Raw genomic sequence first — 23,434 nt, forward strand, 5'->3', positions numbered from 1 at the left:
CACCCCCAGCCTCTTTTCACTGAAGCACTGAATTCAGGAAGTAAGGTAAAGAGAGATTATTCTTAGAGAGCAAGAATTAGTACTCCTAGGAATAACCTATATTATTGCCAAACTGCCACAAGAATGTAAGATTTATTCCCATAAGGTTTATGTATAACTCAATAGTCCATGCAGCTCAATTTTCTTACCAGAAGATGGGCTGGTAGGCTTTGACCTAAACCATTTTAAGTTCTTCTAAGGGATCTTCCAATTCCACACAGAATTGGAGAAGAAAGATGTGGGCAGAGGGTTTCTCATTTGTAATCTGCCCTTCACCACTGAAACATCATGTCAGTGAGAAGCTAGATATTCAATCCCCCCCAAAAAAAGAGAGAGGGAAAGAAGAAAAGAGCTGAAGGAGAGGGGCACCTGGGTGGCGCAGTCGTTAGGCGTCTGCCTTCGGCTCAGGGTGTGATCCCTGCGTTCGGGGATCGAGCCCCACATCGGGCTTCTCCGTTAGGAGCCTGCTTCTTCCTCTCCCACTCCCCCTGCTTGTGTTCCCTCTCTCACTGGCTGTCTCTGTGAAATAAATAAAATCTTAAAAAAAAAAAAAAAGAAAGAAAGAAACTGAAGGAGAAGAAGGGAGAACGAAGAAGAGAAAGCAGAGAAACTGGAAATAAAACCTGTGTCCCGTTACTAAATTTCCCATGATGAAATTAGCATGAGACCATTCGCAAGCCACACAGAGATTAGGTAGTTCAGGACAGTGTGTTGTCTCATGGGCAAATGAAGGGCTTGTGATGGCAGAGTTAAGGGAGATGAGAGCAGAAGGCAGGCCTTTCAGGTGAGACAGAGAGAGAGAGAGAGAGAAAGAAAGAATTAACCTGATCACCGTGAGCCCAGAGAAAAGATACAGGAGTCTGCTCACCATAGGAGAGCAGAGAACTAATGTGAACTACCTTGTCACGAGCTGCTCAAGCAACATTTATCATCTCAAACAATTTGCTATATGAATAGGCAACGCTGAGGTCAACAAATAGCCGTTACATTGTTGATATTTAAATGATTAATGCTTGCTAAATGGCAGAGAACAGCAAATGAATTATTTTCAAAATTTATTTCTTGCCCCACTAGATTCATTATTAACATATTGCATTATACTGGAAAAGAATGCAATAGCATTTAAAATTAAAATCCCTTTATTTAAAAACAACTTCCTCTGGGAAAATAGCCTTGAAAAATAGTAAAAAGATATTTTAAAATATTATATTCATGAAAATATCCATCACAGTTTTATTTATAATGAAAAAATAAAGCAATTTAGAAAATATCCATCATACTGGAATGAACAAGAAAACTATGTGCATTGAATCGACAGAATATGGTGCAGACAAAAATCATGACAAAAAATAAAGATAAAAAACTATGTAACAACACTAAAAAAAAAGTAGAGATACTATGGTCAAGGAAAAATATAACTCAAATTATAAATATGTTATATTTACAAGGAGGTAGGATAAAGATAGGGGAAAAAGTATTACAGTTAGGATAACAAAAAAACCTCCCCCCTCCCTTTTCTCTATTTACATATTGAGAACATAATAGAGTAATATTTGAGTAAAAAAATATTTTAAATAACTCCTCTGGCCTTAATTACAACTCTCTTCATTATAATCACATGCCATCATAGTTAACATGTGATCATTATATTACACTCTGGAATACTAGCATGAGATGAACACACTTTAACAGTGCTTTAAAATATATATATGAAAGCCCGTGCACAGCATCCACAAAAGCAATGAGTAGATTATTTGGTCAGCCTCACCAAAATAAAGGCACAATTCAAATGCTTCCAGAGCCTCTTACAAACTGCTAGAATTCACGGAGCACACCACACCACCCTGAGTTTCCAATGTCATTATGTAGCATAAAACAGGCTAGGTACAAAGCTTTCTTCTACGAGCATGAATACAAATGAAGACCCTTCTGTCAGCTGTGTAGGAGTCTCTTTGAAAACACTTCACACATATGCGAAGCATATATTAGCCACTTTACCCAATCAAGGAAAAGTACGTATGTCTTGATTTGGGTATGCACAAACAACCCAGGGGGCCGAAACTACAAAAACGCATTACTGCTTCTCCCAAACACTGTTGCCATATGATCCCTATTCAAAGATGGATTGGATACACTCTCCCCAAAAATGAAAATGTCCTTAAATAAAATAAATTACTCCTCTGAGAATCTGAGAAATAAAAAAATAGGAAACAAGTTTTCAGCACAAATGTGTTCATAGTACTAGTAGCGATAGTGGCAAATTCTAGGACCACTTCTCCCCCTCCGCTAAGTAGTAGCTGACCCCAGAGCCACATAACCTGAATTTGCCACCTAGGCTTCACTGGGAATTAACAAATTATCAAAATAATTAGCATGCCAATGATAGAAATTATAAGATAACAGCTTAGTGTTATAGCCACCAGCACAAACACACAGGGGCAAATGTTGCTTCTTCGTGGTTAATCTGACTGAACTTCTTGCTCTTGTTATCTATCAGTTAGAAAACCAAAAACCAATAATTATGACTTGCTTATAAGGACAACAACAGTGTCAAAATAAAAATTAAAATATCATTTTATTTCATGGCAAAACACTCTATACCTCTACACCTCATCCCCCAATTTTTCATTTGTCCATTCACTGACAATTAACATTTGGCAACCAACGTGAATTTTTTTTTTTTTTTTGGTTTTTAATGTTAGGCTTGTAGAAAATTTTAAGTTAAGTATGTGATTTGCATTATATTTATACTGGACAATACTGGTATAACGGTCAAAAAAAGATGGGGGGTATCCCCTGAGTAAATAATCTTTTCTAAATAGAGGACATGATTGGAGCTATGGCAGCATTCAACTTGTTAAGTATCTGAACTTTTTTTTTTTTTTAACGAAATTGAATCACCTAAGCTGTCCATCCAAACTTTCAATTAAATACTCTGGAGCTGCCTATCATACTATCCTTGAATATCTGCCATAGAACCGTCTTTCGGGTGAGAGTTTATTACAAGATGCTTTTAATACTATTCTATGGAGACCAAGAGGTTTAGTTCTTTATGCCAAATGGTCAGATTTAGATGAATAGCATGACAAGGCTGCAATAAATATTTAGTGAAATAATGTGAGTTGGAAATTTTAAAAAGGTAGAAAAACAAAGATCACTAGGAAATTGCTTTGCATGACTAATATAGAAAAGAATATGTTTTATGTGCTAATTCTCTAGGCATCAATCTATACAAATTATCAGGCTCCTCCTATTTTTAATGTAAAGTTTTATTTTAATGGAAATTAATAATTAATGATTATTTAGTGGCATAGAAGCCATCCATTTGATACCAGAAAAAGTAAAACCTAGAACCAGACTGAAAGATCAATATCCAAAATAAAAGTTAAATTTAGTTAGGCTAGCATATTTATACTCAAATGTGTACATAAAGAGACATTTTCTTCTGAAAACATACGGCTTTTCTAGGGAGACAAGGTTTCAAATTGTCAAACTCGATTCTAAGAACATTCACACATAACCTGTTAGGCTATTTAGTATGTTAAAAAAAAAAATAGGCCCTAAATAGAGGTAATGTTATATGACATGAATTTATTTAAAATCTCAGAAATGTAATCTACTTAATATAATGTCACATTTCTAAATTATACTCTCTGATTAGGTATAGAAAAAGTCTGATATATTTTAAATCCACTTGGCTTCCATTAAAAGACTTGTAAATGAACCACACAGAATGTTTTGACATCCATTACCTTCAGTCTCTTACAGAAATTGTAGATAAATATATGTCCTTCTATTTTCAATTTCCAATGTGTAAAAATATATATATATATAAATATTTAAGTCAGTTCCTCCTTCATACTACACTAATGAGCAATTAGGCTATTTGCCTAAAAATCTTCAAATATTTGCCCAAAAATCTTCACATATGTGTCTGCTAATTTAAGCTAAAATATACATTTTCAGTTTGCAAATACTTTCATGAAAAATGGTGAAGGATAAAAAATCTTAGTTTTAAGAAATCACATAACTAATGGGTTCATCGCAGGATGTCAAATATCTAAGGCACAAGAATAGTTGCAGTTTGCTAAACTAGGAATAAAAATCCCACAATATGATTCTACAATTAAAGGTATTTCCCTGACCGAATAGCTAGCAATTGAAAACTCCTCAAATTTAAAGAGAATCCAGGATGCATTTGATACTAACAGCTTTAATGAACCAGAATTGAATCTATGACTTCACAGTGCCTTGGCTTTTTTCTTTCTTCTTTTTTTTTTTTTCCTTCACTGACTTGATCAACTGTTTTGGCTTCAAGTAGAAGCAGCCTCAATTAAAGATAATAGTTGTTTGGCTTGAATGAAGACTAAAAGCCAGTGTCTCCAATGTATGTTCCGAAACACTCAGAAAACAAACAGGGTAGTCCTTAAGATATAATTCATAAGAAAAGTCTGAATTGCTCTTAAGAAGTTAAAGCTAGTTAGAGAGAGCTGAAAATGTTATTGCAATTGCATTTTAAATGTGAAAGCCTGAAATCCAAGAGAGAGAAATCACATATCATCTTGAAAGCAAATGGAAACCTGAGCAAACACCTATGGGATCTGATCAGTGTAGACAGAGGCACCTCAGAAAAATCCCGAAAGTCTGCCTCAATTGCCCTGACTTAACCATGTAATTGATGCAATTTCATTTGGCTTGTCTATTTAGAAATGTCCACAAAAAGAACAATCCTTGTCACATATATCCAAAAAGGAAACTCGGGTCTTTATTCAAGTCAAAAATTCAAGTCAAAACTTTCAAATGCACTGTCAGTGGTGCACATACCTTTCCCAAAGAGAAAAATATAGGTGGGTTAAAAAGAATTGGAGGGCAGGGGTAGGGGCAGAAGAACCATGGTCCTGGGGAAAAAACCCTACTTTAGAATAAAAAATATGATTATTGTTTCCTGTTTTATAGATGTTTATTATTTCAGTCAAATCCACTTTCTCTCTCCCTCTCTCTCTGTTATAATTTAGTCACATGCTATTAAATAGAAGAAATATAAATTCTGGGGATTAAAAAAAGTAAATCGTACAATCACCTCTACTATTTGAAAGCACTAACTTGTTATCGTTCATGCAAGAATCATAAAAAACTGGCGAGTTGAATTCAGTCCCATTTACTGTGCAGTTTATACAGAAGCTATGATAGAAAATGAAGCAATTACAGAACACAAGATAAAATTTATAAAAATTATTATCAAAGCATGAGAGCCTGACAAGTCACTCTCCGAGGAGAAACGAGACCCAGTCACACATACAGATTCGGTGGTGGGCCGGGGAGGTACTAGTAATAATAAATAAGAATCCTGCTTTTAGAAAAATGAATCTTTCTGTAACTCAAAAATCCTTCTACATGGGACTGTGATTCTCTGAAGTGTTAGTACATTTAGAGATTGGGAACATGGGCACAGCCCAGCCATCTAGCATGAGCTTAACAAACATCTGTTGAAAAAATAATTGGTGAAGGAAAAGAAGTCTGTGCACCCTTTTTTATTCTAATTTTAGCCCTGGGTGAGGAACCGACAAACAGCACCTGAATTAAATTTGTCCCGTTCACAGTACCAAACAGTTTTATAAACCTGCAAATCATCATAATAAAACATTGCATCGTCTTTAAATTTCAAGCCCTCTAGTCAGAGATGAAGCCAGTCACAAAGGGACCAACCTAAAAATAGCTTCTGGTGAGTGAGAGGACTAGAGTCCGCCTGCTCTGTCAGCTACTCTTGCCAGCAGTGAATGGAAAACTCAGGTGATGTAGACATCGTGTGTAGATATTTCCCCTTAAGCAAATAAATGTAACAGCCAAAGCATAGCTTCGGTAGCCTAACGAATATCGCAAGAGGCATTTTTTAAGTTGATAAATCAACTGTTTCGCCTAAGAGTGGAAATGAGTACGCTGTATCTAACAACATGTTTGTAAAGCAAACAATAGTCAAAACTGCCCTGAATTTTCTTGATTAAATTCCCAATAACAACAGTTGCATAGAGCAAGATTTTCGCTATTATACTCCCAGCTCATTCTACACTGAGGTTGTTTCTCCACAGTAATAAAGCATCTGACTGAAAAATGTAAAATATACAACTAATCATCCAGCTGTTTCTAAAATCCCAGCTGTTCAGTAATAGGCAGAAAATACCCAATGTAATAACAATATAATAGACTCACATTGCAGGTGATTGTAAAAGATTCTGGGTTTGCACTGGCATGACCTGATTTATAAAGTGGGAAAACGTCTACCTGGGTCATACAAAAAAGCTCCCCCCGAGAAATCTGTGAATTTGGGAGAGCAGAAGCCTCCTTGCCCTGGGCTTTCATTGAAATAAAGGTGAGTGGGGTGCAGTGCGGTGCAGGGAAGATGGGGGTGCCAAGCATTTTAATGTCCGTCTCTGCAGTTAAAAAACAAAAAAAACAGGTTTAATAACCGAGGGGAAAGATTCAAACAGAAAACTAAAAATGAGACCTTCGACCACTTTATTTTGAACAAGTTTATATTTGGTCATAACTTCTATTAGAATCTTCTATTTCAATTTCCTTTCCAAATCCTTTCAGGGGCGCAGTAAAATTTTTAAAAGTTGAGTGACTTTCTAATCTCTCTTACAAAGCTTATAACACAACTACAGCTTTTCACAACTGAGATGAAAATATGTTCCCAGCATGTGATCTTCAGCTCATTTTAACAATGACGGCAGAATTTATTCCATGCTAGACTGATTTCCAACAGTGATACCACAGACAAACAAAAAGGGGATGGTGATTCCTAAACAGAGCCTCTCCTATTCGAAGATTCAACTCAGTCCCTTGAGTGAGTAAAAATAGTCTAGTGTCACAAGATGATTCACACTTTAAAATCCTGTATGCTGCTTCACCCTTATCTGTCTAATCTAACCCTATCTTTCCCCACTGTTTCTCACACCCCCTTGAAGCCTGGGAAGTATATGGATTCTAGTAGTGAAATGACACCTCTTCTCTGATCAGTAGCAACAGCAGCTAAATCAGCAAGGAGCATATGACGGCAGCAAGGAGTTCTAATTATGTTGCACAGATTTTATGATTTTTCCATTCCTCTAAGAATTGCATACCGGCAATAACCAACATAAACACATCACTCAGCTGTGTTAGTGACATGCTTCGATTGGTTGCTTCGTTCTTAGTTTTAATACACTATCACATTAACATTCTGCATTAGATTAAGGGTGGGGGGGATTATCCCCTACAAAATATAAGTGCCCAAATGGTAATCTTCTAATAATGTGACTCTCCTGCTCTGAAGGGAAAGGTGAGTTTTATCCTAAGACATAGCTTTAATTCTCAGCTACTATTTTACAGTATGTGAGTGCTCTCAGAATACCAGCAAAGAGAGTCAGCATATCTGTACATAAACATACGCATGCTTACTAAATCTGGTACCAATACCAAGTGATCAGTTTGATTTCCTGGATTACCAAAATTTAATAGCATTACCAAATGAAGCGGTTTTAGATTGATCTGCCTATTTTCGCCATCAAATTAATGACTTCCTTTAGGCATAACCCCTCACCCCCTGCCTACATCCCTCCCATTCCCCTATGTCCCACGTAGCTACGATCCTCCTTAAATCCTGTTGCCATTCCAGGAAAAAAGCAGTTTCCGAGCTTCACATTGGCTGGGTCAGATCTGGAGGAAGCCGGTCAAGAACTCTGAGAACACATCTGGGAACCCAGAAGGAAATTCTAATCCTAGTATTCCTTCTCTGTCATCTAGATTCTAATATGGCATATATGCATTTCCCTATGTTGTTTTCCATATATACTGAAATCTGCTGCTAGACTGCTTAATAGCAAATGTTGCAGAAAAGATCATCAATCTTGCCATCCTCTAATCACTTTGTAACCGAGACTTTCACTTGGTTTGCTAGAAGATAAAACATTTATATCCATCAATTTAAATATAATCCATAAATTTAAATACAATGTTCAAAAGTCAGGAGATGGGGAAGAAAAACAAAGAGATTCCATTAACCTCTCAAGAAACCTAAATAAATGAATCACTATTTATGGGATAAATCTCCCTCCAAATAAATGGCTCTAAATATGAATTGCAATTTCCAAATTTCATATTAATATCGTAATATATTTAATGAGGGCTACCCCTCAAGCTAGTAAGGATAGTGTGGAACTTATGATCTCTATTTCTTTATCAAAATTCATGTTAATATTAGGTAAATCATCCTAAAACTAAGATCTATTCCCCAGCAGTAACGTCAACAATAACACCAACTAGGAGTGGCAAATAAACAAATAAACATAAATCCTACTATATTCCATCACCTCTTGATAGATTTCAGTCCAATGGGAGCTTCATTAATTATTTCCTACCCTGCCTGATAGCAAATGAAAGCCCTATTTGGATCATGATCCCTACCAATTGAAGGAGAAAAAAAAAAAAAAAGACTCGTTCAGGTGCTATCAACGCATTAGTGTTCTCCAGGGGAATCAGCAACCTATTCAGGTATGAGTGAGTTAAGTTTATAAATAGAATAACATAAATCCTCCATATTAACTAATGTAGCCCTATCATTGAAAGAGTTCAGATAATATAGCCCTGGTTTCCAAGAGATACGAGATTTTCTAATTATTTTATAGTTTTGTATGTGAGCATGCTCAGAGGCTGAGATATACTGAAACGTTCGCCCAAAACAAAAACAACCTGAGACTTTAATACTGTAATTGAACCTAAGAGAATTAAGGGAGTCACATCAAACAACAGCTACAACGAAAATGCAGAACAATAACGGCTTCAAGTAAATTGATTTCTGGGGAGCACAAAGTAGATCAACGGGGCTATGTGGTCTAATTTCCATGCTATATGCATCCTCTATATAATGGGAATAATGACCATGAAAAATAAGATGAACATTTTGCAATGTTTCATAAAACATAAAAATAAACCCTTCCTTCCTGGGAATGAAAGCCCATATATCTTACCCCATGCAACACCTCAGAGCTTAGCCCTAATACCACTATTGTTATATGGCACAAAAATCCAACTTAGAGTGTAAAGAAAGGTTTTTCAATCCTTAGGTCTCACTATTTCCCCAAAAAACACAAGAATTATACCCTTTTCCTTCATTTCAAGAAGTCTCTTTTCATGCCTCAGACAATTCATTTTGCTTATATATCTTTGACCAGAATAAAGGCAGAATATTAAATGTACGATATATATAAACATATTAATCTAATTATTTTGAAACAAATATAATTATTTGGCTCAGCATGTGATATTTAGTCAATATCCACAGGGGCTATTTATTTAATTGATTTAAGAGGTAACTGACTGATCCTTCAATATCCAGTAGCTTAACGAGCTATGTATAAAAATGCCTTCATGCTCTGTGGCTTTAAAAATATGCTAGGAATCATGAAAAATCTACAGAGTCACAAAAAATTAATCCAATGTACATAATGCCAATAACTGGAAAAAAGCAGCATGTTTTCCAGATTAAGTAGTTATTCCTAAAAATTACTATTAAGACCACTTCTAAGGTAAGTTAGCATTTCTATCATTTTCACAGAAAATGTTAACTTGTATAAACTTTTAGTAACTTATTGCTGCTTTACAGCATTTCCCACAACAGTCACCTCCTGGTTAATTATGCTAATGGCGAGGAGATGTGGCAAAGATTATTCCTAAATCCTTCATAGTTCGTCCTGATGTACATGACACATTGATTTGAACAACAGACTTGGCTTTCCAAATAGGTTTTGCTTGGCTTTCTAGTTTCAGTGTATTTGTTGTTTCTTTGTACTATATTGTTTTCTGTTTACAATTTTGCATTTTTCTAGACTGGCTGTTGGAAAGGAGACAATGGTTTTGAGCCTGAGTAAAACCAGCTCAGATGAAAAACTAGTTGTAGAAAATCTACACAACAGATAATTTGCAAGTCAGGAAGCAAAATTTGACTATTTGTGGATCAGCTATCAAAATCATTTGGCTCCTGGTACTCTGGATACAAATTCTCCTTCCAAGACAACAATGATGGCAAATAAATAAAAAACTTAACTGCAGGTCAGCAAAACCATGACCAGTGAATGTGGGAATATCCTTTCCTAGACAATAGCAAGACACCTTATTTAGCACATTATTCGCCTGATACATCTATTCTGATACGACTTAGTATTACCTACAGACCTGAAAGGGGACATGTTAGAGTCTCACTTAGAGCCATAGCTCATTAAATATGTGCTATGTTTTTCAAAGCACCCAACTCAAACCCTGGGATTAATTTATTTATCCATAAATAATCCTTCACGCTCATTTATTTATCCATAAATAAAGTAACCATATTTTCCGTACCTCAGATTGGGCCATATGGTCTGATATGTATTAGCATACTTTTTTATGAAGATACTGTAAGAAATTGGGACTGCTATGGAAACAGAGAACCAAGTCAGAAATAAAACTCATATCACAGTCCTAATCTTAATTTACATTTCAGAAGTACACATTCCCATTTACTGCAAAAATAGCTCTGCTTCCTTCAATCTTGAACACAAACCACTCCATCAACCTTCTTTCAAATAGGAATACTGATCTCCATACTAGAAAGTAGGATTGTCTTCTAACCTGTAACAGTTACATTGGCTTGGAAGACCCTGTGCTTTGAGTCAAACTTCTTTGCAGGCAGGAAAACCAAGAAGTACCTTTTGTCCACACCAAATGTCCCTTGCAGAATTCAGAATGACTTTTGGGTCAGGAAGATTTCCTGGAACAGGCCCCTTTGTCACTGAATGACAACCCGTAATCATTCTATACTGTATCAATAAAAAAAAAAAAAAAACATATAAAGAGGGATGTTACAGTCTGCATCGTGCACATGAGCACATCACATGTTCACTGAAAAATGTAAACTGAACCTAGGTGTATTTCTCACTTTATCTAGGGAGATCTGCAATGTTACAGCTAAAGACGCATCACAATCCTCAAAAGCAACAACGGAGAACACCATTTGTGAGTCTGCTGGGCTGTGGGGATACTACTGTTTATGACTCTAATGCAACTAAATATAACTTTCTGCTGGTTCATGTTGACTTTCTAAAAAAATGGATATATAGATATATATATATCAGAGTACTTCCCATAGAAATTTCTTCTTCATATAGTAGATTCTATTTCAACACATGCTTAATGAAAAGATTTTCACAAAGCTTCAGCGATCCTGTTTAAAACAAATTTGACAAGGAAAGCAGTAGCACTTGTGAAATACTACATGTGTTTAAGCATAAAATGAGTTCTCCAGCACAGGTCGGAACACTCTGTTTACTGACAAGACTGTACTATAACAAAGCAAGAAATCAAAATGTTTACTTACCAACTTTCACCATATGTATTCAACTGGAGACTGAGTTATTTTTTTTATTAAGGGAATCCCTTCCCTCTAGTTTTTAGAATAACGAGTTTCAAAATACACCCTATCCATTCAGCTTACATTCTAAAAACCCAATCTCAAACTCCTGGTTCTTGCATTTAACCCAACGGTGAGATTTTAAAACTATTCAGTTCTTACTACTTAACTATAAAACCAAGGCTGGTACGACTTGAATACCTAGAAAATATCAAGCTAGTCTAATACTTCCTTCAACATCAGAGAATTTTGGTGCTGGAAGGAATCAAGTGATAATGTAGCTCAACCGCCTGATTTTACACTTAAAACAAAAACAAAAACAAAACCAAAAAAACACCTGAGAATCAAGAAGATGAGACGATGTGCCGATACCAACAAGCCAGCTCTCCACTCCTAGACCAGCTATCATTCTTCTGGCAACCACTAGATCTCTTTCACAGAAATTAAAAGGAATAGTTAGTCCTCCTCTCTTCTCCATAACTGTTATGTTTCCTTTTCAAACATTTGCAAAGAGAGAACAATGTATCCGCCCTTGAAAAGACTCTGATTAGGATGACCTTCAAATATTGTACTTTCAGTAACAAGACCATCTGAAAAGCAACTATAGGATCCCAGATCCCTGAAATTCAAATCTCTAAATGGGGCCACTTCTTTTTTTATCTTACAGCCAAATGGGTATGGTGGTCTCTGAGAAGATAGTTTCCTAAATCAGTTACAAATAGCCTCTGGAAGCATATTTCTCAGTATAAATTTTACAAATGGTACTAAAGCACTTTGCCTGGCTTTGACTTAGAAAAATGTTATACAACCATAGCTGCACTTCACACATTCCCTACCTTCACACATTCTCTACAAGAGAAGTGTCCTATACAAACTCTGAGCGCTTAAATGCTTTCTTCTTAGTGTGGACTCAAGATCCAGACATCCTAAAATAAATGCATCTTGAAAGAAAATACAAACAAACAAACATACATTTAATGATAACCTAATAATGTTTGGTTTGGAAGCCCATGGTGGTCACTTCTTGACCATTTTACTCCTAAGAAAACTATGTAAGATAAAGGAAAACCCCAGGATCTCAAAATGACTATATTTCTTGAATTCACAGAATTATCAAATCTAATACATCTCAGCTAAATTTATCATAACTTTCAGATTTTAAAAGGAGATGTTGTAGAAATATAACTTTTCCCTTCCAAACATAGCCAAATCATCGCTTATTGCTATTATAGAATGTTCAATAAACATCCAATGCTGGAGAGCATTTAAACTATTTTAAGATATAATCTGACCTAGTTGGGTATAGCAAAAGACACATGGTACCTCATTCACAGAGTCAACTTTTTACACCATGACACGCCTGGAATCTTTCTCTCAAATGAAGAAACTGCAATAATTATTCAATGATAGGCTATCTTGCATCTGCATATCCACTTCTTATAAGGAGCTCGAAATTAAAGAAATTACCCATGATTTTCACAATATCCTAACAAAGCAGATGTAACTCATGGGTTCTAAATCTCATTCTCCCAGAGGAATATTTAGCAATTTAGACATAACATCAGGGATTTATTTGGAACTCGGCATTTTGGAGTGTTCATATGTTATTTGCTTTCCATAACAACTCTGTGATGTAACAAAAGCTTATTATATGCCCTCTTTTTCACTAATGAGGAAATTGGGGTGCAGAGATTAATGGTGACTTTTTCAAATGAATGACCAACCCAGATAGCCTTACTCCTAGTCTAATGCTTATTACATTTTTGCTCCATATCCAAAATATATTAAAATGCCATCTTTGAAGTCTTATTACATGATCACATTTCCTTGTTTTGTCACTCTCTATTGTCACTAGGGATCTTTGGTCAGAGCATTCAATCAACTCCCCTGCTTGCTGCTTTCCATTCTCCAAATGGTATTCTTGAGAGATGTTTTTCTATAAGTGGTGGGGAAGGGGTGGGGAGAAGGGTGTAACTTTGCTTTTAAACCTAACATTAGATTTACTTGGAATTTCAAATATCATTAAAGAAGATTTATGTTATTATCAAAAGATGGCCTGGGATTTAAAAGCTTGAGAAAAGCTATTCTAGAACTTTTTTTTTTTTTAATTCACAGTTGTCAGAGTTCATTGTGTGCTACATAGTGTATTTTTCCCAAACCTCAGGACAACCATTTTATAAAAAATAGATGTTGAAGAAATACTGGAGAATAAGGCCTCTTATGTACTCTACATTTTCTCATCTATATCTCATTATGACTTAATAGTGCAGGTCTGATTGCTAGCTGTTACCTCACAGTCTAGAACACCTTGTCCTGAATTAAACACAGATACGTGTGTCTTAAGATCCTTTAGCAAAGATGATAACGATGGTGATATCGAAACCAAATGTTTTGACACAATTCTTCCTTGTATCAGTTTCAGCAAATAGAGTGCTAAATTCTGAGGTGAATCCCCACACTGTGCCTTTATGTAGCTGCACAAAGAAATAAACTTAATAAATCCAGCATTTATGTTGCACATTTAATAGAAAGCTCTTAAGCCATAATCACTGTAGCTGCTGGGCATCTTATTTCTTCAAGAATTCTTTCAGTGCATGCATTAACTTTGGTTAAATTATTCTGGATTTAAAAGGCAGAAGAATAATTAAAATAGTATGGTTTCAGAAGCATCATTGTAACAGTCCAATTTCAAAAGATTCAGCTGCTAAATTTTACCTCGTACTCCCTTTGCAGATCAGTTATTTAGATTTTGTAAAAAGGGAATCGTGTGCTGTTATCTGCACGGCCATTAGTCTCACAAAAAGAAAAGAGCTATAAAATAAGACTAAGAAATCATTCTTCCAATGATTGTCATTGAACTGTTACATTAGTAAACATTCACAGTAGGAAGTCTCTCTCAATCTCCAGCATATAAAATAGTGCAAAGGAAAAAAAAAAATCCAGTCCTGTGAACAAAACTTGTTACATTTTCTCCCATTTCACTTCTTCCATATTGTTAGGCATTTGCTGTCATATCTTCCCAAAATTAATAATAAAATATAATCAATTTCTAAAGGCCCCTGCAGCCTTTTTAAAAGTTAATTTCCAGTTAAAAATAAACTTTAATTAAATCCAAGATAAAATTGTGACCTATATTCTATTAAATAATTCACTTTCTTGTTTTTTTTCTACACAGTAATTCTTACAATTTTTAAAAAACAACCGTGGAATCCAAAGACATGAGATGCTATCAAAGCACAGATAAATGACTGCTCGAATTCATTAGTTCTTACATAGTAAATACTTCAAAATGCCAACTTTTCCATCACTGCACAATTACTAACAACGTTGACAATTTACTTACACATACACACGCACGCAGCATGAGTGCGCGCGCACACACACACACACACACAAATACACACACACACATTCTCTCCATGGAACCATCTTTACTTTTAACATCTTTTCCAGTTAATGTGCAAAATTCTTGCATTCTAGTAAAAAATATAAAGATAGATTTGCTCCTATTTTAGCCTCCCTCTTCTCCAAGATGTATCATTTATTTGATATGTAATACAAGTTTAGTAACAATTATGCCACGTATAACCATTAAATGGCATACTACTATATGCATTAGGTTCATTTGCATATTTCATTTTCATAACTGCACTCTCTATGCATAAATATATTTGGAGATATTGGGGTTGGGCGGGGGGGGGGGCAGTGGCGGGTAGAGAACAAGATTCACACATCGGTCTCCACAGCCTTTGCATTAGAGCAATTGTTTTTATCTGTCTCACTGTCCCCCTTTCCCTGACACTTCTCCTTTGCACAGAGAGATTCCTTAACTCCTTCTTCCATCTCTAGATACTCTGACTTGTCCCCCAGGGAAGAAGAAGTAGAGCTCCGAAATTTCTTCAGCAAATTAGAAGGGAGGTATGGGCAACTGACTGCATTCTGTGTCAGCTGTGTCTGTTCCTCATTTTCAGTCTCTCTGTGGTAGAAATAGTTAAAGTTAGAAACAATCACTGGCACTGGCAAAGCAATGGTTAACACACCTGCAATGGCACACAGGGACCCCACGATCTTGCCCCCCACAGTGATGGGCTTCATGTCCCCATAGCCCACAGTTGTCATGGTCACCACAGCCCACCAAAATGCATCTGGGATGCTTTGGAAATGGGTAGTAGGTTCATCTGCCTCCGCGAAATACACGGCGCTGGAAAACAGGATGACCCCAATGAAGAGGAAGAAGATCAGAAGGCCCAGCTCCCGCATGCTGGCTCTGAGGGTGTGGCCCAGGATCTGCAGGCCCTTGGAGTGCCTGGAGAGTTTGAAGATCCGGAATACTCGGACCAGACGAATGATCCTGAGGATGGCAAAGGACATGGCCTGCTGCTGCTGCCCATTGCCACCCCCCTGTTGCTGGGCCAGATCAGTGCCCAGGGTGATGAAGTAAGGCAAAATGGAGACAATGTCAATGATGTTCATGATGTTTTTGAAGAAGAGTGCTTGGCTGGGACAAGCAAAGCAGCGAACCACAAACTCGAAGGAAAACCAAACAATACAGACTGTCTCCACGATGAAGAAGGGGTCGTTGAATATGGTGTGCCCTGAGTTCTCAAGGTGGGGTGCTGACGTGTCATTCAACAACCCACTGTGTCCGCCTGCACTCAGTGCCATGATGAGATCCCTGTCGTCCCTAAACTCAGGTAAAGTTTCCAGGCAGAAAATGACAATGGAGATTAAGATGACCAGGACGGAGACGATGGCTATGCCCCTTGCTGGACTGGAGCTCTCCGGATACTCAAAGAGAAGCCAAATCTGCTTTTTAAATTCATTCTCTGGCAAGGCCCTGTCCTCCTCCTCTCTCACAAAGCCCTCGTCCTCCCGAAACTTGAGCAGGGCCTCCTCTCCCAACTGATAGAACTTCACCTCCTCGGTGAAGATATCAAAGGGGACATTGACTGGCCTCTTGAGGCGGCCTCCTGATTGGTAATAATATAAGATGGCATCAAAGCTAGGCCTGTTCCTGTCAAAAAAATACTCATTACGCAAAGGGTCAAAGTACTGAGTCCTCTTCTCAGGGTCTCCCAACAAAGTCTCTGGAAACTGGGCCAGAGTCTTCATCTGGGTCTCAAAGCGCAGGCCTGATACATTTATCACCACACGTTCACAGCAGTCACTGTAGCGGACTGAACTATAGCCACCACCGCCCCCATCATCCTGAGGCAGCAGGTCCGTGTAGGAACATTCATCACCATGGTCATCTTCACTATAGTAAAACCTTCCCTCCTCTTCCTCCTCCTCCTCCTCCTCCTCCTCTTCCTCTTCCTCACTCAGCTCCCTCAGGATCTTCTCCTCAGAGCCACTGGGCATCAGGTCGGAGCAATGAGGAAAGCTGCTCTGACGGTGGTGGACTTTCTTCTTCTCGGGCCGTGGGCGCCTCCTCCTCCGACTCCCCCGGCCACCCTGAGGGTCATGGGAGGTGCAGGCCCCACGTGACTGGTGGTGGTGGTGGGAGCCCCCTCCGGAACCCCCGCTGCCTTCCACAGCAGCTGTGGCGGCTGCCACGGCGGCGGCCGCAGCTGCCCTCGAGTGAGCAAGCCTCTCCCGCTCCCGGGCCCGGGCCTGGGCTGCGTAACCATAAGGCATGTGACTGTTGCACCCTGAGCTCTCCGCACTCACCATTGCCACCTCCATGGCGGTGGAGTTTGGAAATGGCTGGTTCCAGTTGTAGAAGAAGGAGAAAGAAAAATAGGGCAGCTTCTTTTCTCACCAAATTAAGGTAAGTTTGGAACCCTTAAGCAGATTGCTTGGAAGACTAAGGATATTTTCAGTCCAACTTTGCATTTTCTGTTTTTAAATCAGTACGCCCCATGCTCTCTGTTCCCAGGGATTCAACATTGCTCTCCAGAGCTTGGCTGGTCTAGATAAACAACCTAGCACTCTCAAGCCCAAGTCAAAAAATGTTGGGGTCTCCCAAACACCTGTTTTTGGGTGGCTGTCCAAGTTTGGAAATACGTCTAGGATGTGATTGGTGATGATGCCGCAAGATTCAAAGGCAGCAAGTATCTGACAGCCAGCAGTTGTGCCTAGAAAATGGAATATATTTTTCTGCCATGGAAATTGTCCAAAGCTCAGTCCATCGAATTTAAATAAAATGCAAATAAGCCTTTAGTCTTAGCACTTGCCTTCTAGTGACGGCTTGACCCATGTTAACACGTGGCTTGAAGTACGTCCAGCCATTGCTGCTCCAAGCCTATCAGGACGATTCTCCAGGTGCTCCTCTCAAGTTCATCACAGGCTTCCTGGGCCCAGGGGCAATGCCCAGCTATCAACAGAGGCAAAGACCTTGGGAGGTAGAGAAGGTACAAGATGAGGTGTCAGCAGGGGCAAACCCAGCTCTGAGGTCTCCATAGAAATCAAGGAAACGCAGAGCATCCTTCAGCTAAAATCATGCAGAAGAAGCACTTCACCTGAAAAAGGAAGGGAAACAAGCATAGGAGAAAAATAAAAAGAATCAAATCATAAAGAGCAAACAGTGTTTCCTTCCCATACACCTTCTTTCTCTTGTCCTCAAGCAAACCACATAAAGCACCAAGTGACCACAAATTTCCAAGGAGTGTGGGGCAGGTTGTTAAATCTCTTCCTCACTAAACCATCCTTCTGTCCTTCTTCTTTGGTTATTATTTCAGCTCAGTCTATTTTCAGGGCAACTCAATTATTTTTCCTCTCTCCACTCTCGACCCACATGGCTCTTCCTTTGGCTCCCACTTTCACTCATGCCAGGTCTTAATTCTTGGTGTCATTTTCTTCATTCCACAATAATAATGCTGTCACTTTATAGCTGCTTCCATCATTTATTGATCTCAAGGTACTTTTTTTTAAATTTCCACTCATCAAATATTTCTGAATTTAGTGCCTTTCCACCCCTCTCTGTCTTGATTCAGGATCAGAGCAGTTGGGGAAAAAAAACAGTGTTCTTTAATCCAGGTTCCACCACTTCAACAAGCTTCAATCACCTCATCTACAAAATGTAGGTAATAATACAACGCCCTCCATCCCGCTTAGTGAGGATTGAATGAGAGAGTGAATGTTGATAGAATAGCACAGACGTAATGAATGTCAATACATGCTGGCAGTTCTGAATAATATGACCGTAACCTAAGCTTTTATTGTCAATCTACTCACACCCAAATGTATATGTCCTTAAACCACAGTCTCAGTTAGGGGGAGGACAGAATGTGAGCATATCCAGGACACTTTGAGACTCACCAATGGCCTGTATTAAGTGGGCACTTCCTGACTCCCTGAAGCATGTCTCTGTTGTTGTTTTTCTGTTCCCCAGACTCCAGAACACTCCCTACCACCCACAGCCTAGGAACTAATCCCAGTTTCCACTTCTCTGATAATCATCTTTTCTCCTTGCGGTTCCTCCGTGTTCCCCTCAATGCTTCCTCCTACACTCCTCTCAAGGGACTATTTCCTTATGTTTTAAATCCCAGTTTGTGTGGATTTTATTTTCAGCCTATCATGCTTTCCCCCCATAATTTAATCCATTATCTCCAATCTCCCAACACCCTCCCCCTGTCTTCCTTGCCTCTCTCTGCCCACTTTTATTTCCAATCTGCCACTTGCTGATCACATCTTCCTTGCAGCCCCGATTGGTCTCCACTGTCACTTGGTATTCTTGGCCTTTCTTCTTAGTTGGCTCTTTCTAGGTCCAACTAATTCATCTCCTCAGCCAGGACCTGTAAAAACTGCCCTAATCTTCTGTCTCCTATGCTTTTGCATTCACTCTGTCCAACAGGACTTCCAAGAATGCAGAGTGGCCTAGAGAATTGGGGAGGATAATGACAGTCAGAATTCAGGGCCTCTACCAGTTTCTATAACTGGAAGCACTTGGGGAGCACAAGAGAAATGGCTTTCTGGAGCCATTAACGGGATTGAGCCCTTGACCACCTGCTGCTCCTTGCTGAATCCTGTCAGCCTAGAAGCCTAAACCCACCCAAGTTCTATGAAGTGACAAAGCAGGGAAGTGGCAAACAGAGGGCTTCCCAATCATCATCACACATTCTCCTAGGGAAAGAGGTGAACTTGATTAGGACACAAAATACACCTCTGAAGGTATCTCAAATGACAAGCCCCTTCCTTTGCTTGACTCCCAACAACAGCAAATATTCTGACATGTTTACCCTCAGGAGGTCTCCAAATCTCTACTTACCAAAAACCCTGGGGTTACATTTATTCTGGAAGGTCAGGCCACCACCATCTTTTAAAGACTTTCACAGGCCAAAGAGCCTGAGAGTTTGCTTAGTTTCTTCCCCAACTCCCTCAAAGCAGTTAGAATACACTGTTTAAATAAAACCCCAGTAGAACCAAAGTGCCTGTATACTATGCACACCCCTCTCCCAACTAACTGCTCCCAGAAGGTCCTGAATTAGCAGGTCTTCTAATTCACCATCAGCCCTGCAGGAGATCAAGTCCTGCCCTCATTTTGATCTACACCAATTAATTATCTATTTATTTGGGTATGGTCATTTTTGTTTATCTCCCTCCCCCACCTTACAAAAAGCAAATTACCTTCTTTTTAATTGGCTACCAGTTACCTCACTATCCCTAACCAAGAAGAAAGAAATGATGATGATGATGAAGATGATGATGAAGATGAAGATGAAGTAGAAGAGGAGGAGGAGGAGGTGGTGGAGGGAGCAGGAGGAAGAAGAAGGAAAAGAATAACAAAAAAAAGGAAAGGAAAGGAAAGGAAAGGAAAGGAAAGGAAAGGAAAGGAAAGGGAAGGAAAGGAAAAACCTTCTACACAGCAAGACTGATTTAAAAATCTCTCCTCCTTCCCTAGGTATTCATGCTTAGGAGAACCTATTCAAGCCTACTCCCAGAAGCCTTGATGGGGGAGACCTTGGCATAGAAATGTCCCTTCCTCTTTAACACCATTAAACTAATAGGAGACTACCTATTCCCCGGAATCCCTGTGCCCCCAAACAACAACCAAGCATCCCTCCTCTCCTCCCCTGCCCCCCAACAACAAGGCTGTTTTCATCCCTCAGTGCTAATTCCTGCAACTGTCTTAGGGTGGTACCTGAACCTATCAGAGAGAGAGAGAGAGAGAGAGAGAGATTGAGAAAATCAAAAAGCCAACACCGTGAGAAATATACACTTCAACGCACGCCATTTACACAGTCCCTATGTGCTGCTGAAATGCTCGGAAAATGCACGCAAATCCAAACCCTGGGAGAGGCAGCGATTCAAACCCGTTCGCCAGCTGTTCCCAAAGGAACGGAACCGGTGAGTCCGGGATGAAGCAAAAACGATGCTAAATCTAAACCCCACCTCGTTGGGAAACGACATCTTTAATCGCACCCTCCCCTCCAGACCTAGGTTCCCGCTCGGGCACATTAAGCAGGGCGCACGCACCCCATCCCTGGGGTTAGGAAAATAACAACTGTTGGCCCCCCGGAGCGCCGCGCAGCATCTGCACCTCCCTTCTTCCACCTCCTGGTTTATTTTTAACCGCCTTCCATTCATGCCCTTCTGTCACATTCCCGATATTATTTATCCCTCAAATGTCCACTGTTTCTTAACAACCAAAAGAGGATAGTGGAGGAAAGATAAGAGAGGTATCATACTTACCGTTCCCAGGCGGAGTGAAAAATAAATATAAAGAAAATCCCCCGCTTGATTTGTCTTTCCCCCTCAAGCTGCAACAGCTGGAGGAGGGGAAGAATGTTCCTGGGGGTAGAAGGAATCACTCCGGTGTGGCAGGTGGAAGCTCCAAAATATCCACGAAACAAGTTCTGTTGCCTGGCCAGGGGGGCACAGAGTCCTCGCTGCTGGAGCCCGGGGTGGGGATCAGGACTAGCCCAGGGAAGACCCCAAGACTTCTGGTTCCTCTGGAGTTCAGCACAGGAGGCCTCGATCGGAAAAGGAAGTCAAGGTTCCCCAGAAAAAGAAACAAAATCCTAGACAGCAGCGATCACTTGTTAAGCCCGAATTCCTCCTCCAATATCCATCCCTCTCCCTCTCTCGCTGGCTGCAGAAGCAGCACACGCCTCCCCTGGCCGGGAACGCGCGCCGGCCGGGGGCGGGGCCAGGGCCGTGCCGAGGGTGTGGCGTTCAGGCTGTAGCCTGGGGCACCTCCCCGCGCCGCGGGGCGGGCACAGTCACGACGCCGCCACTGCGCGCCCCCCGGCCGACCCCCCGACGCTGGGGAGCAGCAGGGAACGATTCCGGGAGCCGCCGGCCGTCGCCCCCAGAGGAGAAGCCCTAATCCGTTGGAGCTGAAACGAGGGTCCCCGCAGCAGAGCGGGAGCCCAAGAGAGAGGCTGGGAGGGAAGACCTCGACGGGAGGTCCAGTCTTGCCAACAGGGTGCTTCTGCGCGTCTTCTCCTCTCTCTGACCCGCTTTCTCTACAGCTCAGCGCGCGCGCACACACACACTCACACACACAGCCCGCAAAACGGGTTTGTGGGGTTGGGAGCCTGGGTGCATCTCTGGCGAGGCCGCTAACTGGGAGCCCCCCCCCCCCCAGTCGCCTACGAACGTGCCGATTCCCCTTGGTCTCCGCCTCCTTTGCACAATTTGTCAGCCTCCCCTCGGGGGGTCGGGCCTCTGGGGCTCCGAGGAGGCCGACTTTAAAAGTGTGCTCCAATCGGGTGAGGGGTGGGTTGCAAAAATTGGAATCAGGCCCAGGTTAAGGGTTGCGCACGGGAGGCACAAGACGAAGTGGGAGAGAGTCGGAGGGCTCTGAGCGGGTTACAAGACCGGCCCGCGGGCGGGGGGTTTTAGAAGGGGTGAAGGAGCCCTCCGCGAACCTGTTGCTGCAAAAAGAATACAACGCGGCTGGGGGTTTGGCTCCAGGAAGGTCTTCATAGTAGTGGTCGGATCGCTAACGCCACCCACCCTCATTAAACAGCAAAAACAAACAAACAAAACCCACAGTACCCCGCGGGGCAGGCGAGTGCGCCCGCAGCAGCGTCCACACCCCGGGATGGACCCCCATGTTGCTTATTAGGTGTCAGGCGTTTGAGATGCCCATAGACATTGATGTAAAATTGCAATTCCCACTCATCCACTCAAAGAAAGGTTAGCGGTGGAAAGTGTGAATTTTTGCACACACGCACACACATACAAGGCCAGGTAACGACCCGGGCTCCAGGCACCTCTTCCAGCTCCCTCTGATGGACCAAGCAAGCAGTGGAGACGCACACTGGGACTGCTGGAGTAAATCCGACCTTGGGCGGGTCAATTGGCGCTGAGGCGGCCACTGTCGGCCTCAGCTGGCAGCTTTGTTCGATGGCCCTATTGAGCCTCCTCCTTTTGTGGCGCTCAATTAATTATTAAGAGAAATACTCCCGAGCTGAATTATAGATATGCCCTGCTCTCACCTAATTGCGGCTGGCTCAGCCAAGGACACCTGGAGGACTTCTTTTCGTTGTTGATTTTTTTTTTTTTAGATCTTTTAAAATAACTAAAACATTCACATTGTAATCAGTGAAAAGAAGAAAGAGAAAGAAAAAGAAAGAAAGGAAGAAAAAAGAAAAGAGAAAGAAAAGAAAGGAAAGAAAAGAAAAAAAGAAAGAGAAAGAAAGAAAGCCAGAAAGCCAAGAAAGAAAGAAAGAAAGAAAGAAAGAAAGAAAGAAAGAAAGAAAGAAAGAAAGAAAAAAAAAACTGATGTGGGACCTGGTTTCCCTAACTTCTCCTAGCTAGTGCAGCTTGAATTTTTGTCCTGAGTAAATTTTCCTTCGATCTTCTGGGCTCAATGAGGGGGGTGGGGAGCAGGAATTGAAAGGTACCTCCACACGGGGTTAAGAGAGGCTTTTTGCCTCAATTCATTCCCCCGTTATAGTTCATGCCAGCAAGTAGGGAGGGTGGATTTCTTCAAAAGTAAGAACGATCCCATGCGCTTGCCTAAAACTCCCTCTCTGTATCTCCATCGTGTGATGTAGACAGTGTGCCGTTTCATACATACTA

At 40.4% G+C, this 23,434-nt stretch overlaps 1 protein-coding gene and 1 long non-coding RNA gene across 3 annotated transcripts in view; both read right to left on the reverse strand.

Annotated features, from left to right (window-relative positions):
• Positions 1–23,434, reverse strand: part of LOC130544666 (uncharacterized) — an 805,127-nt gene that overhangs the window by 546,344 nt on the left and 235,349 nt on the right. The gene's annotated exons all lie outside the window — the stretch shown is intronic.
• On the reverse strand, positions 1,697–23,035 carry KCNA4 (potassium voltage-gated channel subfamily A member 4). 2 transcript variants are annotated; one of them, XM_057317471.1, is made up of 2 exons: positions 21,095–23,035; positions 1,697–17,797 (listed from the first exon to the last, which is right to left on the reverse strand). In XM_057317471.1, exon 2 carries the CDS (start codon positions 17,144–17,146, stop codon positions 15,188–15,190), a length of 1,959 nt encoding a protein of 652 aa, XP_057173454.1. In that variant the 5' UTR covers positions 17,147–17,797; positions 21,095–23,035; the 3' UTR covers positions 1,697–15,187. The 2 variants fall into 2 exon arrangements, with proteins under 2 accessions (XP_057173454.1, XP_057173453.1); XM_057317470.1 differs by having other exon boundaries at positions 1,697–17,922.

The sequence above is a fragment of the Ursus arctos genome, unplaced genomic scaffold (assembly GCF_023065955.2).
Source record: "Ursus arctos isolate Adak ecotype North America unplaced genomic scaffold, UrsArc2.0 scaffold_23, whole genome shotgun sequence".
Lineage (NCBI taxonomy): Eukaryota > Metazoa > Chordata > Mammalia > Carnivora > Ursidae > Ursus > Ursus arctos.